An 18,583-nucleotide genomic window follows, 5' to 3' on the forward strand; every position below is an offset into this window, starting at 1 on the left:
GTAAAATGTTGGATCACTTTTTGGATCAGTTTCTGTCTAACCTACATGCCGTGTCTGTGGGAGTGAGGAGGAGATTAATGAGGTGGTGGGGGGAAGAGGGAGGTGTTGTCTGTTCCCGGGCTCGAGAGTGACACTGAGCTGGAACTACTTTACACCCCATTACACCGGTAGGCCCAGGGATGGAGGGCGGGGAACACAGCAGCCCAGACAACAGTAGACATTCCACATGCAGCATAATAACAGGCTGGGTTATGGTGCAGGCTTTGATCTACTCACAGTGACTGAAATTAAACAAAAACACACATAACACACACACACACACACACACACACACACACACAATTCACAAACAGTTACCTGCAAACTTTGGCTTAGTGCTGTGACAGTTTGGTTGAGCCAACATATAGTACAAATATATTGGATTGGGCAGTCAGTTAGCAAATGTCGACGTATGCTGGATATGATGCAGTTTGGTTGAATGTTTAATGTACAACTGAATATACAGGAATGTCACTTTTAATTTCCTTTTAATTATACGTTATTTATCTCCATAAGGAAAGTTGTCTTTTCAGCCAGTAGGGTTTAGATATTGACACTGTTAAAGGTTCTCTCTTTTTAACAACCTAGGTCTTGATGTTGTAATTTTATCCATCACTGTTATCTGTTATGGCATTTTACTCACTGGTTAAGTAAAACCTTTTTCACAGCAGACATTCTGATGTCATAGCAGGAAAAGCACAAGTGTGATTAACAACATTAAAGGGGACATACTGGTCAAAAGTCCAAAACTTGAGGTGAACATATTTAAAAGTGCTCCCTGCAAGGCAAAAGCCAGGGCTTCAGTCTGCCATGAACTCTCTGTTTGTAGTGTTACCTCTACTTCCTTCTTGTGATGACATCAGATTGTTTGCGCATGCCCATAAACAGCCATCCATTTCATAGCCTTTGTTGCTAAGGTTGCTGCTAAGGTTGTTGTTAAGATTATTTGCGTTGTCTACTTGCATATTTAAGATCAGATTCCGTCTCGAACATGTACAGATGTACAAAGAAGTGAATTCCAACTACTATTTTTTGTTTACATTCTCCCAAGCTGATGGAAGTCTGCCGAGCGGCAGCTTCTAGGAGCTGGCCAATCAGAACAGAGTGGGCTCATTAGGAGGGGGGTCTTAAAGAGACAGGAGCTAAAACGGCCTGTTTCAGACAGAGGATGAACTGAGGGGCTGCATAAAGGGGCAGTATAAGATAAATAAGGACTTTTATGAACTGTAAATCACACAAATATATTCCAGTAGAGCCCTACAATATAAATATAGACCTGGAAACGTGCACGATATGGCCCCTTTAATAACAATAGCATACCATTTAGGTGAGCCAGTTTCTTGGGACTAGAAAGGACTTCTTTTAATGGCATTTTGACATGTCATTGTAGAAAAAAAAGCATAGGTATTACAGCTAAGATTAACATCGGCTCTTTTCTATTCAAGTGTCTCAGTAAGCCATGACGGTGTGACAGCCAGCCAGCATGCACAATAGCAGGACCCCAAACTGAAGCAGCAACATGCAACACACACACACAGGCATTATTCATTTTATCATCACCTGCGCTTTTCCTACTGTGACATGTCGAAATGTACTCCATGAAAAAGGCTCAGTGAAATGGCTTTGTAGGACACTTGAATAAACAGCAGAGTCACAGTTAATGTTATTAGTTACACCTGTACTTTTCCTATTACAGGTCAAATTGTTGGTCTTGAAAAAAAATGTGTTACTTTCAAGACAACACGTTCCTTAGTTCAACATAAGTATCTAGGCCATGTAAATGGAAGTTACAGTTGCAGTTTGCAGTTACTCAAAATGTCATTGTGCTCATCAATGATTCTCATTTTAATTTCATTTTTAGACTGCATGCGTGCACAACTATGTTAAGTACATAAGTCACCATTGAATCAGTTGCTGTAAATAAATCAAATAGACATTTAAAACAGACAGCTGTTTAATAATTTTACAGGCCTTAAATAGCCACGGTCCACTGCTCACACAGGTGTTTTCACTTTTGGTTAATTAGGCCTCTTCTCCAGACTGTGTGGGTGTGAACAGACTGTGCTTGATTGATATCCTCACTCCTCTGGACAATTTACCCATCTGTCATTCCAAAAGACCTTTTTCTCAGCAAACATTTAGACCCTTTATAGCACGAAAAGCACAGGTGTGATTAATAACATTAACAATGGCTGAGTTCCATTAAGTGTCCCAGTAAATCATGCCCATGATTCAGCATGCACAATACTAGAGCCCAGGAACTGGCTCACTTGAATGAAACACAGTCGTCATTGATTTTATGAATTACACCTGTGCTTGTACTGCTATGACATGTCAAAATGTCTGCTATGAAAAAGTTCTGTTAGTGCATGAAGTTTGATGACCTCATATAAATATCAACATAGCTCCACTTGAACCTGAGCAGACATCTAATCAGCCAGAATAGGTGAAAACACCTGTGTAGGATTGCAGGACCTTTATGATCCAACAACAAAAGTTGTAAAAAAAAAAAAAAAAAAAAGCCAATAGTGGGCAAACTATAGCTCACAAGGCCACATATATAGCTCACATCTTCATCTCATCCTCTTTAGCAGATGCATCTCTTCAGATCATTATAAGCTTCCAGACTGCTATCCTGCTGCATGCTGGTCCTCCCCCTCTGACTCTTGGGGCTCCAGAGTGTTTTTCAAAGTGTTTTAAACAGGGACTCTCAGACCATCTCTGGTAAGTCTAGATGGCCCTATGATCACATTATCTTCCCATCCTCTGCCGCCTATAGCACTATAGTCTTCTACAATCAGGAAGTGTTTGAGTGTGTCAACTTATCACACTCTTTTTACCCATGTAACCGCTTCCATCATCAGACAGATACTATATCCTATGTCTGAGTCGCTCTATCTACGGCCTTCTCCATTTCAGCAGAGCGTAATTTCTTCTACCACCCACTACTGTCATGTTGCAACCTTAGAAAACAACAGTTCTGCTTATCAGCATTATCTGAAGTGCATTGTGCCACAGTGTGTGGGAAAAATAAGGGTACCTGCTCTGAAAAATGGCTCATGGTGTCAGAAACCATAGTAAGCATTTTTAAGATTGAGGCACAATACCTTTACAACAAGGCAGAAGCTTACTGTAGGTGGAACAATTGGAACAGCTGTCTGGTGTAAGTGGAAGCCCTCTACTCCAACATCTTTGAAAGGGAATTTCTGCTATTTGTGTTACTTCAACAAGACAGTCCACCGTTGATATAGTAAAATACAAGTTCAGTCCACAGTCTTTTGTTCTTTGGTCAAAGCAGATATTGATATAAACTTGCAGCAAGAAGACTACATAGCCCGCTTTCCACAGGCCCAGTACAGAACGCTTTAGCTGCATAGTGGCATGCCAACCACTGTAAATCATACATATTTCTGCAGTTTCTAACGTTACAGGTGAAACATCAATACATCACTATCAAACCAACTGCAGAATCTTGGTATAATTGACTGTTCACTAAGGCACGGCACATATGCAGTTTACAAGGATACCGGTGACAGATTTATCACTGAAAAGTGTAGTTCTTTCTTCAGGTCTCTGATTTCAGCCAGAGCTAGACAAAAGCAGGTTTATGTTTAATGTTTCCAGCTGACTTGTTTTAAAAAACAGGAAGCCCTGTAAAAGGGGTCATATGCATAGGCTGTATACATGATATCATACTTAAAGACTGAAGTTTTCACACATGCACTTTTTAGTCTGGTTCAATTGGACTCTGGTTTGTTTTTTCCCCATGGTGCAATTTGTTTGGGCAGGTCTGAACACAGGAATCGTACTCAGGTGCAACCAAATAACTAGAAATAGTTATGTCGCTGTTGTATGTCTCCGCCAAACAGTCAAGTTGCAGTTTACATCCTTGTCTGTCCAGACTCAAGGAATTTAATAAAAAGGTATTAAGTGTATTTTTTGGTGAAATAGAAGTTATCATTATATTGATGTATGATTCCAGTGAATAATTTCCAGTAAGACACATGCTGTCTCCACTTAGAGACTATTTGGATATAAAATGTCATCACTTCATCATTTTATCCTATTAGACATTTCTGTGAAACTTTGACATAATTAGCATATGAATTCTTGAGATGTGGTCAAAAACATGTTTTGTGAGGTCACAGTGACCTTTGACCACCAAAATCTTATCAGTTCATCCTTGAGTCCAAATGGACGTTTGTGCCAAATTTGAAGACATTCCCACAAGGCGTTCCTAAGATATCATGTTCACAAGAATGAGACAGACAGATGGACGTATGGATGGACGTATGGACAACTGAAAACATAATGCCTCCAGCCACGGCTGTCACTGGCACAGAGGATTAAAAAAGGTACATAGACCTATTAGAGGAAGTGGTCTCAGTATCATCCCAAATGGACTCAGGACTTTGTTTTTGGTGGGAACATGATCCAACTACTAGGCGTATTCTTCAAGTTTGAACTAAAAAGCTCCCGTAACCAGGTGTGCTTTGCATATTAGGATGAGTGAATTTAACAGTTGCTAGCAGCTACCCAGAGAATCAATCAAGGTTGGTCCTGGACTAGTGCAACGCAGAATGTTGTATTTGGCCAGATGACCTTCTTCAGGACCTTCTTCTTGTGTTTATGCTCTTGCTCCCACCCCAGACACATCTGACCAATAAGCATAGTGAACATTCTCATGTACAGTACCGGTCAAAAGTTTGGACACACCTTCCCATTCCTTTGCATGAGAAAGTGTGTCCAAACTTTTGACTGGTGCTGTAACTTTTGGTGTTGCATTTTGGTTCACTTGGATTTTTCTCTGTGTGAAAAGAAACCAAACCAATGGGAAAATGCACCAAGTTTACCAACTCAACCACTGATACGGACCAGAGCAAAACAACTATAGGTTTGAAAATGCCCTAAGAGGCTAAAGCTGGATGTACCCAGCAAAAAGACAGCATTGTTCTTGTACTGCAGGGTACCTAGTTAGTACTAGTATTAACCCTGTATGTATGATAAGGCACAATAGCTATGATAAGCTTACATACCTGTCGGAATTTTATTTTCAAACTGTTTGTTTTCACTTTAAGCATTAAGGTTTTTAAGATGAGGACTAACCAATGAGTTCTGCAAACATAACATTGAGTAATGTTGGCTGAGGCTGTTAAAGTGTAAACTTCCCCAAATCCAATAAAGAACAGAGTCAATGACATTATTACTCCAAACTCTGAGAGCATCCAGAGTCAGCTTCCAAACAGGAGGTAAGTACTACATAGTGGATGTGCTTGTTGTGAAAAGGGCTTTATTTTAATCTAGCCTGCACCATTAGCCCTACAATCTAACACTGTTAGTTAAGAAGTAACACTTGGTCACAACTGTACAGTACACAGCAAACTAGTTAGCCAGTTGTGCTAGAGGTAAACACACTATTAAACAAATTCTTTAGACTTTCACTCTTGTGCTTTTGGTTTTGGAAAGGCTGCAAAAAAAGATACCCCACCCTCCATACTCATGTAGAGTATCACTCTGGCGCAGCACAATGGTGCATTTCATTTGCTTCCTCTTGCAAAAGGATGATTGCACCTTTAACTGTAGTGTCCATGAGAGTCTGTTTGATTATCAGTAGATTACTACCTTCAGACTAAGAAAGACTCCAAACCTTCCAGTGAACACCGCCGTCACAGGCTTACAAAAAAGCATTGTCCACCTGACATACATCAGTAGATTTTCTGCTCAAAGATTTGCTCATTATTCCAGCTCTCGTATTATTTAACAGATGTAAAACTTCTTTAAGTGGTAGGAGTCATTTCCTAAACTTTCTGAACAGGAAGCGGAGGATAATGGTGCTAATTACTCCTGTCACTAGGTTTAAAACAGCTAAGAGAATAGAGTTGTCAGCAAAGTTAACACCTCCTATTTTCTAGTCAAAGGGTTTTCCTTGACGACTTGAGCTAAATATATGCATTTTGCACAATTACAGGTGTATAGAAGCTGAAATAAGGCTGAGAAAAGTAAAGCTTTACATTTGACCAGCATAATCCCTAAAGCTAGACTGTTAGCTGAAAGCTCTGAATCATGAAATTAATTAAGGCAGGATAAAAACACTGTCAAGCACTACTGAATAGTGGAAAAACAAGGTTGTAAGTGAAGAATAAGTGAAATAAGTGACTGCTGTCAGCTGAAAGAGTCCTTGCTGTGTTGATAATACAGCTTTTTACAAAAGATCAAGACAACTTTGAAGACTTTCAGCATCTCTGTACACTATACAATATCAGGGAAAGAATTTTAGAAATATCAAGAAAATATGTAGTTCTGCCAAGGACTGATGTTTCTTTGCTATAATCTGTTGGCTCTTAAAGTAACTGTCTCACCTTGTAGGACCTCATGCAACGCATTGACGTAGGAAGTGCAGAGTTGCTGTCATCTATCACTTGCAGCAGCTCTTCACACACCTTCGGCAGCAGCACCACAGGATGTCCTATGGCATTGACCTCCCAGCTAGTTACAATGCTGAAAACACACACAGAATAGGAGAGATTTATGGTGACTGCCACAGCATTATACAACCAAGATGATGCCCAGAATAGCTGCTGTAAATCCCATGTTGATGCTTCGCTGTTTTAATTAAGTGGTTTTTAACTGTATACTGAACTGGATAACGAGGGTTACATAAAAGTGGATTGATGGCAAGTGTGTGTGTGTGTGTGTGTGTTGCATCAATATATGTCTGTGTGCATGATGGTGTGTATGTGTGAGGAGAAAAGAGGTGGGGACTGAAAGGAGAAGAAGAAGAGTGATGGAGAGAGGAAAGATTGATGCTCTTTCAGAGTGTGGTGCTGATCCAGTTTGTTTGGGTGACATTTAGCCATCTGTGCAGTTCCTGACATGAAAAAGTCTTCTCAAAGTTTTGAGAGGCACAGCAGAGGCACTACTGCTATAGCAATGGCTATATTTACATCTAAAAAAAATGATGAAGGATGAAAATTAAAAATTAGCCACTCAAGATTAGTGTTGCACGGTATACCGATACAAGAAAGGCATCACATACCCTGCTATTAAAAATGGTACTAAACCCCGTTTAATTAGTACCGATACATAAGAATGACTGTGTTTTCATAAGAGCTGTATTTCCTTCCACTCCCTGCAGACATAGTGGACATGCCAACCGTTTTTTTTTTCTCTCATATGCACGCTGCAGCTTTCATGGTGCCAGAACAAGAGGCATGGCTGCAAGTACAAGTGCTCTTGCCGACCGTCCATGGCTTGTTGACAAAGCAGATGCATGCAGCAAAATATGGAATTATTTTGCTTACATAGCTAACAGTCAGGGCATGGCTGCAAGTACAAGTGCTCTTGCTGACTGTCCATGGCTTGTTGACAAAGCAGATGCATGCAGCAAAATATGGAATTATTTTGCTTACATAGCTAACAGTCAGGGCAAGCTCATGGACACCACAAAGCCTGTCTGTAAAAACTGTTTTAAACAGACACAGACCAAGGGAGCCAACATATTCAACTTGGCAAAGCATCTCGCCGACATGTTCAAAGAATTCAAAGAGCGACAGGTTAGCGCATGTGATAGGTAACATAATTACATGCCCTCAAATATAAGTCAAAACGAGTATGATTTATTTTGGGACAGGCAAACTTTTTTCACCATCGGAGTTTGACGAGGCAATTAAGGACAATCATAACTCTTTAATTTGGCTTTAACTTTTAAGCTAATTTACCAATGTGGCAAACATGTCTAAATGCAAACACAACGTCCATACTGGTAACGTTAACTTTCAAGCTGCTAAAAATGACTTGATGTTATCTAATGTTTTAGGTTTTTGCTGTGGTATCCTTTCAGTATCGGTATCAAGATATTTAGGCAGGTATCGTATTGAAGTCATAATATTGGTGTCATGACAACACTATTCAGTGTCTTAAGCAGGTTACACAGGTTGTTTAGATAGCAAATCTAATCAAGTTATGATGTCTACATATTGACCCCAAACCAGTCAACAACATTATTCTAGGATTTGATTGCTCACATATCAGAGTGAATACTATAGAAAAGGACTTGCCCATACAATTTCTATTACATTCAATTAGCATACCGTAACTATGAGACATACCGTTTCCCGCTCTACTGGACTGTAATGGTGCCTGCGAATTTCACTTAACTCACAATCAAGTCACTGCCATTAGTGACAAGCATAATCCACTTAGGCATTGGCTCGCTGATTCTCCAGCCAATTATTGGCAGTTTTAACAACACATACTGCAACCCCTAGCTGCAGTCAACTGTGACCAACTGTATCCCTAATAAGAGGGCTATCATCCAGGGAATTCAGCTCCCCAGGCATAACATTTAATTTAAAAATGTCAGAGATGAGTGATGAAGGATGAGTGGTAAATTATTTAGAGGGAAACGGAAGTGTGAGTAACACCTGAATTTAGCTTTGCAAGACTTCTAAGAAATGTAAGAGATAGGTGAAATTCAAAAAAGCTGTTGCTCAAATGTGAAGCACCTTGAAGAGAGACAAAACTCTAATGTGCAGTCTGTTTTGTAACTGACAAGGAATCAGGGATCAATTCAGGTGTAAGCACTGAACAACAAATAATAAACAGTTCTGAACCAGATACTTGCCATGCTAGCGGCGTGGCTCTACAGATGGCAATGTTGGCCGGTCATTTGGTCAGTTCACCACTTTGGTCCAGACTGAAATAGCTAAGTAAATATTAGAGGGATTGCCATGAAGAAGTATCCTACGGACTCTGGCGATCAACCTGATGTTTCCTCTAGCATCCACCATAGGTTTAACATTTGTGGCTTTGAATGAGATATTCCAACAAATATTGGATGGATTGCCATGAAATGTGGAGCACACATTCATGTCGTCCTAAGGATGAATTGCAATAACTTTGGTGATCCCTTTACTTTTCATCTAGTGCCATCATCAGGTCAAAATTTGCCCTATATTTTGCCTTATGACCAAATACCTGCAAAAAATGACATTCCCATCAGCCTGAGCTGTACTTTATGTTTGGTGTTAATAAGCATATGTTAGTATGCTAACACACTGAACTTAAGATGGTGACCATGGTAAACATTAAATGCTAAACATCAGCATGTTAGCTTTGTCATTATGAACACGCTAACTGTAGCTCACAGCAGCAGCCTCACAGAGCGGCTGGCATGGCTGTAAACTATTAGTCTTGTTATTTCATTACATGGCAACGGTTAATGTTACCTTTTAGAAGAAGAAATAATGGACACAATAGCTGAATTTCAGTGGTGTTTACTATAATTCAGGCTTGACAAAAACGACAGCGCTCTAGTAAAAAGTTCCTGTCATGGCTTGTTTTACCAGAGAGATGTCTCTCTTGGTATCCAGCACGCACCTATGCTCATACAGTTTATCATGTCATTTAGATGCAGCGTTACTGCTTTGACTGAGACGACAGACTCTCTCCTTTCATGCGAGTTTTGTCTCTAATTACCCTTTCTCTGTCAGTCAGCCAGTGGGCTTGTCAAAATGGTAGAAACAACAAAACCTCCTTGTACTGCCTTCACTCTACCCGGCTGCAGGGAAGAGGAGGAGGAGAAAACGCTGAGTGCTGATTCAGTTGAAAATAATGAGGGTGGAAAGCTCTTCCAGTGGGGTGCTGCTGTACTGAACATGGAGAACCACATGCAGCACATCCACCTACACCTTTCTAATGCATCACAGCAAGGTACACGGAGACTCGCTCCAGTCAAAACAACATCCCCTGTACGTGCAAACACGAGCGTGGCTTATGCAACTGCCAACTTTAAGACGATAAACACCTTTGAACACCTCATTCGCAAAATAATAGACAATTATGTCTGGGCAGGGAACCTTAGTGTAGAGTGTTCTATTAAGACCTAAAATCTGTTCAACAAAGTAGCCTTTCATCCCTCGCCGCAAGCTGAGACAGGTGGTGATTGAGAGGGTGCGGAGGAAAGATGAAAGGATAAGATTAAGCGGAGGAAAACAAAGATTGAAGGGGGGCAGTGGAGGGTTAGGCGGGGAGAGAGGATGCGGTAAATGTCCTCGCTTACTCTCTCTGCTGGATGCCTGTGTCAGAGCAGGCGATGTAGAGGAGTTTTAGGGCTCTGGCAGCTCTGGGTGATGGACTGTGAAGAGCAGGGGAGCTGATAGACCTCTCACCCCCGACACACGTCTCTGGGACTGATGCTATGATGGAGTCACTGTTCAGTAGCCAGAGCTGCAAGAGGAGCAGACAGGTCGCTTAACACCTGAGATACACATGCTTGATGTCACATGGGAAAGGATTCACATCTCTCTATGCATCCTTTCTTGATACTTTTAATGACCTTCATGTTCTGAACATTGTGTAATCTTTGATATTCATGGTTTATCACAATTTTATGAAAATTGCTGTTAAACATGATAAGGGACTAATGACATGGTTCAGAGGTCATTTACAGAAAATGAAGCATTACTTCACAGCTGTAAAACAGGGTTATACAATAGATTTTCACATACTTTACATCTGTTTTTGGAGTTGACTGATTTCTGTTATTGAGATTTTATAACAGTTTGTTCATAAGAGATCTAACAGGGAGTTAGTCCCTAAATATAAGTAACTATGTAGGATAACATACTGTACATTTCCTTGTCTGAGAATGACTTTTTCCACAAAAAAAGATCATATATTTGTTAATGCATACAGTTCTTTATTTGGTGTAATAACAATGCTTCATGCTCATCTCCTTATTAAGTACCCTTCATTAAAAGTGCAAGCCCAGTTTGTGGCAAATATTGTTCTTTATATTTGGTTTTTAATAAGGTCAGAAGACAAGAAAAATTTTTTTGGAAAAAAAAAAAATTCTCATAGTGCTGTGGAGCTGTGACACCCCCAAAAAAGGAAATGCGAATGAAAGCAAAACATGAGGGTTAAATAGCGTGTCATCCACTTCAGATATGATGCAGGGTTTTATATATCAATGAAGAATTTGGTTATTTTGGTCTATTTTCACACATCATTGGTGATATTGCTATCGAGTTTCAGTTACGAGTCTGCCAACAAGAAATTCTGTGGAAAACTGCAATAATTGCAATCCGGGATTTTTGTTATGCAAATTAATAGACTGAAACACACACATGATCATCTGCCAGCTTCAGTTAAAATTACATCAATATTGGAATATAAAGATACATCAGTCAAACACTAAAGCACACACTCTACTACTACGTAGTACTATATTATACAATGAAAAATAATGAATAATTCTGGTCTTTTCTATGCTGTCCCAAATACTGGATTTATTGTCTAATGCAACTTCTTTTTATTGCAGTGGTGTGTTACTGTTCAATAAAAAGTCACTTGTAATAATCCAGAAGAAGCTAAGAGCATGACAGTATGCTCCATAACTCGAAAATCACAGTCAATCAGCTTTTCATATTGCTTGAATAACCCGCCATATCACTCTCTCCCATTTCTAAAATAACTGAGTGGTCTATTTTTACAAAAAGTGTCATGGCTTCCTCTGATTACGCCGGCTTGCTCTTACCAATAGGAAGGCTTTTCCATCAGGAGTCTGGACACAGTAGTGGAAGGTGCTCAAAGAGTTGCACAGCTCCAAAAGCCTGGCTGCTACAGTCCTCTCCAGGAAAAGAGATCTGTCCAAGAGGGACAATGTTCATATTTAGTCTTTATAGGGCACAATTTATAACCTTACAGTCATGGTCATGCACAGAAACAGAATGGAGCCATCAATGGCTTTTGAAAAAGATGATGAAAGCTGATAGTGTTCATGTTTTTCTTGCTCATGATATTCCTTCAAGATGAAGATAAAACTATGCTAATCTCTTGTTATAGTAGCTTTAAAAGCAGTACCAGAAGTCAAATAATACAGCTAATCAGAAAGTGCATACAGCTTTAAAAGGGAACATGCTTTTGAAGAGATGATGGGAAAAAAAAAAAACCTTATCTGAACAGATCTGCAACTATTTTTAAATTATTCAAACATGCACAGTTGGAGATGTGGTTATTAAAATGTTTAATTCAAACCTACAATTGTGTAATTGTAATTAATTTTCAAAAAGCCTGAACACAATGCTGATATGCATCATTCCCCAAAGTTTCAACAAAATCCAATCAGCGGTGTGTCAGATATTGGGTGAGACTGACATACAGATAAACTAGAACTGATTTATAGTCCCTGTACTTTATTGTAAGGGACAAAAATATACAACAACAATAACAATGATTTACTTAGAAAGAGTGTGTGTGAATTCATTTTCTCTCCTACATCCCCTGTATATAAAAGTATATTCCATTTACAGTCCTTGCTTTAACAGCTGTAGTTTCCTTAGCGTTACCACTGAAAGCTTGGATGAAAACATGCCTGTTAAGTGACGCCTCTGGCTTTCTGTCACCCACACTGGGCTCCACCACCACCTGTGTGATGTACAGTTTCAGGGTCTCTGGAAGACACAACAGAGAGAGAATGATATACGCAGTTCACAATTATATTTATTAATGAAAACCTATTAGAATGATGTATACCTGGTGCGACAGCCTCTCCCAGCATTGAGGAACAGCTCTTGCAGGAGATAAGCGCCAGTCTGCGGCAGGGTTTCTGTACATGACAGAGCCAAAAACCAGAAACCATTCAACACAATACACACCAATCTTTAGTGTGGCAGTTTTAAAACCGCAATCAATATGCGCTATATCCGGGATGGAAGGCAGAGACAGAGAGAGATATACAGCAGGCAGATTGTCATTTGTTCTTCTGCTCTTTCTATTTGCCTCTCTTTCTATTTCTCTCAGTTTCAGTCATGCAAAGAGTGCCACTCGTGCAGAGAATGAGTAATGGAAGAGTGGGGAGATCAATCCTCATCTACAGACTGCTGGAGTTTAACTTCACTGTTACAGCTTTGTCTGTGTGGGTGAGTATACTGTATGACAAGAGTATGGTGCCCATTGCTGCAATTGTTTTGTCCATTGTTTTTGATTTTATTAAATGAACTGTTGTTATTGACCGCTTGGTGCTTAAAACATTGAAGTTTAAATAGTTTTAAGTTCGATTTTCAAACATTCAGCGAGATTTGTCCTCAATAACTTTCCCAATTTTCACAAGATTTGTTGTGCAGTGTAGGATAAGGTCTGACTGACAAAGGTGTTTTTTAACTTAAAGTCCCCCTCCACGAAAAAATATGGTTTTATATTTATTTTATTTTTCTTGTTCCTTCAGTTGGATGTTTGAGATTCACTGTGCAGAATGATGTATGTGCAGAGTTTGACATTGGAAGGCTGTTTTCATCTGCTGAAAATGGAAAGTTTCTTTGTGCTCTTTAAAAATCAGATTTTTAGGGGCGGGCCTCTGAGCAGGATTTGTGACATCACAGCTTGTTTGGAAGCCAATCATGGTCCAATATGCAACTTACACAAGTGTGACGTGGAAACATGAAGCCAGTGCACATACAATGAGAACTTTACAGTGAAGTAGGAGATATCTTGTGTTCAGCAGTTATCTGCATATTCATGGATACTGGATTTTTTAATGAAGAAGGAGGAGTAGATGCCACTTTAAGGATTTTAAAGTGGTACTTTTTTTGTGGAAAAATCATATCAGATGCACATTATAGTTCCAAGCAGAGTATTTTTATATATCTTAACACATGTGTGGAGGGGACTTTTAATGATCCAATATTGAAGATGGGCACCTTGCAAGACTTGGCAGTAGATGGGAAAACGGACAAGCTGGAGTTAGGGATCATCTCAAAAGTGTATGCAAGGTGGCAAAGGTTTTTCAGATTTTTTTTGTCAGTAGCTTTCTTGTGTTTTCAAACTGACTTTATTTTCACTTGGATCTCCTCCCATTGCATGCACAACCTCCTATTTTTAAAATCATGCAATATGACCTAATGAGCTATTATGGACATTTTTTGTCAACAGCTTTGTTTTTTTGTTGTTGTTTTTTTTACCATAGACACTTCTGACCAACTTCACTTTCATCTGGGCATCCTCCCATTATACCCACAACCTCTTGTTTTAATTGAGAAATCCAATGCAATGCAATTCTTTGTATTTCTACTTCCACTATTCAATTCCACTCAGCCCCTTAACAGTTGCACAGCTTTTATTTAGATTCTGTTTAGATGTATTTTTTCCCTTTTTGAAAGTGGGCTTCACATACAAATCATGCATTATTATTTGATTAATATAGATACACGGTTAAAATGTTATGTTCCTACATATATATGCATGAAAAGTGTACAGTAAATTGCAATAGAAAACAATTAAACAGAAAATTAAACAATCACGATGATTTCTAATAACTTCTAGCAAAGGCCATGCCCACTTCCGGTACGATCCAAATACAGATATGAATACAGATATTTTTGTAACATAAACAGATACAGATAGTAGCTTTGCATTACACTCCTCGTGAATTCACTACTTCCTTTCTCATTGCAGATAGTAGGTAAGACCTTTACTGCTATAATTCTTATAATCTGATGACCAACCACGGTAATCATTCTTTCATTTGAACCTTTTCAAAAAATCCCTAAAAAATTCTTAATTTTGTCAGAATTCCATATGCAGAGCAACCTTAACGTGCTGGTTTTGGAGATTTTGTACTCTAGTTAAGAACAAATCAGCAAATCCATTGTTTTCCTCTCGCACGTCACTCACCTTTGGATCTTGACTGTCCTGTGAGCCAACAGGGCTCACTTCCTGAGTGAGGGTCTGTTCACAACTGCCATCTCTGGCTACGAGGACAAAGGTGTCACCCAGCAAACAATCCTCTGCTCGGGGCAACAACTTCTTGTTAGCAAACGGATCTGGGTGGCAACACCAGTCATCCACAATGGCATTCCAGTTGCCATTAGGAAGAGGAAGAACTCGCTTAAACAATCTGATAAAGAGGAAAAACAACGATGCAATTACAGATTTTCTTTCTGTCCCTGCCCTTTGATATTTGTAAATTGTATTAAGTGGGGCTTGCAACAGTGAGTGTTGTTATTGCTCAATAAGCACAGATTTCCCCGAGGGCCAGAGAAGATCAGAATACCAAAGAGAGAAATTAGACAAAAAAAGTATTCAAATGAGGACAGGTACAAATGTATTTTTTAGACTGCATATAATAGAGAGGAATGTTTGTATAAAATGTCCACAGTAGTAAAGCAGGTGAAACAATATCCAAGAAGGTCAAACATGCCTTTATATCATAACTTCCCAATTCTTAAAATTTGAAATATCAGTGCCAAAAATAATTTCATGCCTTTAGTTGGAACAAAATGCAACTAGCATTTAACAAATTCAAAGAGACAGGATCATATCAGTTTTGTTTTGGCCTTTCTTCACTGGTTGATTTTAAGATTTTACTGATTATGTTGACCAAAGGTGACCAGACTTTTGTAGTCAGGGCTCCTGCCTGAGGATCTGAGGCTTACAGAATCAGTAACATCTTTCAAAGCTGCATTAACAATTTTTTGGCCACTTGGAGGCAGCAGAAACAAGCTGTAAACACAACAGTGGCATATCATCACCCTTAAAGTTGATGGTGAACTTATTCGCAAACCATTGCCTATTTACACATCCAGCAGAGACAAAGCAACATTAGCAACATTTGGTGTTTATGGACACCTGGTGAATGTAAGTCCAATATTCACTCTCCTTTTGGCTCTGCTTTGTTCTCCACCAACTTATCTGCTAAGTGCTTCACTATGCTCACCAGCTAATTGCTAACTTTGACTATCTGCTGTCTAGTGCTTGCCAGGTAGCATACAGTTGGTTTATCAGAGCAGGGTGCCTGCTGCTGGAAACAAGGTTGATGAGAGCAGTGAGAGTGAACAAACACTAACCATTCAAGCACCAAAAAACCAAAACAATTAGCTGAAATATGCTAAAAAGCTCTGTAGAGCTGCAGGAAACTGTAGAGTTGGGTAATAATTCTGTATGTGTTCATCAGTGCAAGCAATGCCTTTGACATTACGTACCATCACTTGACCCATTGTTAACATAAAATATTGATTAGTGCAGCTTTAATTAAATTGTTTAATTCATTCCTGTGAAGCACCTGCTGTAGTATGCACCATTTTAGGCTATACAAAGAAAACTTTTGGATGGTACCTTGTGATGGTTGCAGTCAATGGTAGTATTAATATTTCTGTGCAACCACAAAATGGTACATATGGTTGTTACAAAGCATAATGAGGCATAGTATTGTTGAAATTATAACATTTACCTCCCTCCAAGCACTTCTCCAGTCATTCCTATTTTACCTGTCCCTTACTGAAAGCAAAAAATAAGTATCTGGCGACTTTTAGTGCGTTATTGCTAAGAAATATAGCCAGAGGGCAAGGGTCTTGGTAATGCAGCTACTGCAATTTTCAGTATGTCACACTGCTGACCAAAGAAAGCTACAAGCTGAAGGCAATAAGAACAATACTACTGTCCAGCTGGACCTCAAGGTAAGAAATACAATTGTTTTTTAATAGGTAGCGGAGACCTTTATGTCGCACCAGCTCTATAATTCTAACCCAGTCAGCCTGACAACTGTGGACTCCAGCTCCGGCTCTATCCATTAACTTTTTTTTCCCAAGCTATCACTTCTACTGCTGGGTCATACCATCAATAAACACTTGCTCCTCTTCCTGCGGAGGAGGGGTGTATATAAAAACCCATTTTCCAGTCGTGGAACTCTTCCTTGTCCGTCTGCTGCTCACCTGTCCTCAAGCAGCCTGGTCATGCAGCCCTGGCAGTAGAAGCAATAAGTCTCTTTTGCCTGGAGTGTCTCCATCACGCTGTCAGAGGCCTCTGTGGAGGGCCAAAGGCAAACAAATAAATGAGCCAGATTTGGTGAAAGGGTGGTAACCTTGTATTACAGAGCAGAAAATCGATAAAATACTGGGTGGTGAAGGTGGCTTGGCTTAGCACTGAGCGATCAATCTGACTTTGATTGTGTTTGTCAATGGCTGTCCTTACTGTAGGTTCCTCACAGGGCTGTGAGTGACACAAAAAAATCTCAGGAAATGCCAAAAGACAGAGTTCGGGGATATTATGCAATCACTTCGGGGTGCACTTTTGATGATATGTCCTCACAGGATTAAACTAAACTTAAAGGGAATATTCTCATGACTCTGATGATCAGTTGCTTGTGGACTGTTGAGGATCCCGAGATCAGAATTTCCACCTCCACTGTCTCTGATGACCAAGTGACTCAATCCAATTAATTCAAAATAGACAGCAATCTCTAAATAGCTGCCAAAAGACTTTGTCCTTGCCTTGGCACAGAGGACTCTAGCAATGTTGAGGGACCTTGCACGTGTCTGGGTGTGTTTCCAATGCTACTCATGAACGTCACCTTCATTTCTGCTTTGTACGACACTGATGCGCAGTCTGAAATGCAGTTCCTCTCCACAGGATTCTCCTGCAGGTGTCGGAATGCAAGATCCCTCCTCGAAGGCGACTCCTGGTGGTAAAGTAGGGCTCAGCTCGCCCCTGGGAGTCCGGATGCAGAGAGAGGAATCTCCACCCATCACCACCACGTCGGCAGGACTTCCGGCAACGTCTTTCCTGGAGGAGAGAAAGGAGAAAATACTTTACATATGTTTAACAGGAACATGAACAAGATTTAGGGTCTAATGATCAGACTAACTTTTATGGGATGCCGCCATCCTTCACTGTGGTGCTCCCCATTTGCACTTCAGTAACACTATGCTGAGATTGAATTATTTGACAGGCTATATAATAAAATATATGTTCTGCTATTTTTAGATATCACATTGCATGTAAATTTAACTAATCAAATGAGCATCATTTATGTGCTCTAAAGTGTTATGACCTTTCTGCTGAGGAGGAGGAATTATTTTTGGTGTCTTTGTTCACATTACTTCATGCAAAATAATTCAACCAACAAGCAGATTTCCTAAAAACCTGGCAACATCAAATCATACAAATGCATTTGTCCCTTTTCCAAGACATAGATTCAAGAGAATCTGTAATCAGCCAATGTCTCATAATAAACAGTGATTAATGACTCAGCCTCAAACGCCGAATAAAATCTATTGTTTTTTTCTGTCATGTATTCTGAGTGGAGAGGATATAATGTAAAAGTGATGGTTCAAAGCTGTCCCAGCAATCCCTGCAGAACTGTGCCTACTAAAAATAAGGAAGTGTTATAAATAATACTACTACAATCATAAATACCACCTCTACCTCCTGCTGGATGTTGCTGTCTCAGCTAAAGGAAGCACTGAATAATGACTGAGTTCATGACAACTACTAGCTGAGAGAAGCACTGTTTTAACAGAAAACAAATTGGATGCAGTCTTGCAGTCTGTTTATAAGAATGTGAGTTGAACAGATTTTATTACATTTTTCTTTTTTGTTTTCTTACAGCAGTGAAAACGGTAATAGTGAACAGTCGTACTCTGAGTGGATGGCGGCCTTTAGTTCATCCCCCATTCCTTGAAATTTCTGATTTCAGGTCTTCTAGTCTTAACCTACTTTTAACAGTGTTTGTAGAGATGTAGTTATGTTTTATAAGAATAATAAGAGTTGT

General features: G+C 39.6%; 1 protein-coding gene and 1 long non-coding RNA gene across 5 annotated transcripts in view; one reads left to right on the top strand and one right to left on the bottom strand.

Annotated features, from left to right (window-relative positions):
* Positions 1-18,583, bottom strand: part of ube3d (ubiquitin protein ligase E3D) — a 32,412-nt gene that overhangs the window by 3,391 nt on the left and 10,438 nt on the right. For both annotated transcript variants that reach the window (XM_042424863.1, XM_042424862.1), the window contains 8 exons: positions 17,384-17,595; positions 16,746-16,836; positions 14,710-14,932; positions 12,574-12,646; positions 12,413-12,491; positions 11,576-11,684; positions 10,100-10,266; positions 6,399-6,537 (listed from right to left, as the gene is read on the bottom strand). In XM_042424863.1, coding sequence (XP_042280797.1) covers positions 6,399-6,537; positions 10,100-10,266; positions 11,576-11,684; positions 12,413-12,491; positions 12,574-12,646; positions 14,710-14,932; positions 16,746-16,836; positions 17,384-17,595 — 1,093 coding nt within the window. The remainder of the gene's footprint in view (positions 1-6,398; positions 6,538-10,099; positions 10,267-11,575; positions 11,685-12,412; positions 12,492-12,573; positions 12,647-14,709; positions 14,933-16,745; positions 16,837-17,383; positions 17,596-18,583) is intronic.
* On the top strand, positions 1,262-17,528 carry LOC121906152. Of its 3 annotated transcripts, none has more exons than XR_006098548.1 (4): positions 1,262-2,485; positions 2,631-2,763; positions 12,841-12,959; positions 17,443-17,528. It is a non-coding gene; the product is annotated as an uncharacterized LOC121906152 (long non-coding RNA). The 3 variants fall into 3 exon arrangements; XR_006098549.1 differs by having other exon boundaries at positions 2,634-2,763; XR_006098547.1 differs by lacking the exon at positions 1,262-2,485 and having other exon boundaries at positions 2,507-2,763.

The sequence above is a fragment of the Thunnus maccoyii genome, chromosome 10 (assembly GCF_910596095.1).
Source record: "Thunnus maccoyii chromosome 10, fThuMac1.1, whole genome shotgun sequence".
NCBI classification, from domain to species: Eukaryota; Metazoa; Chordata; class Actinopteri; order Scombriformes; family Scombridae; genus Thunnus; species Thunnus maccoyii.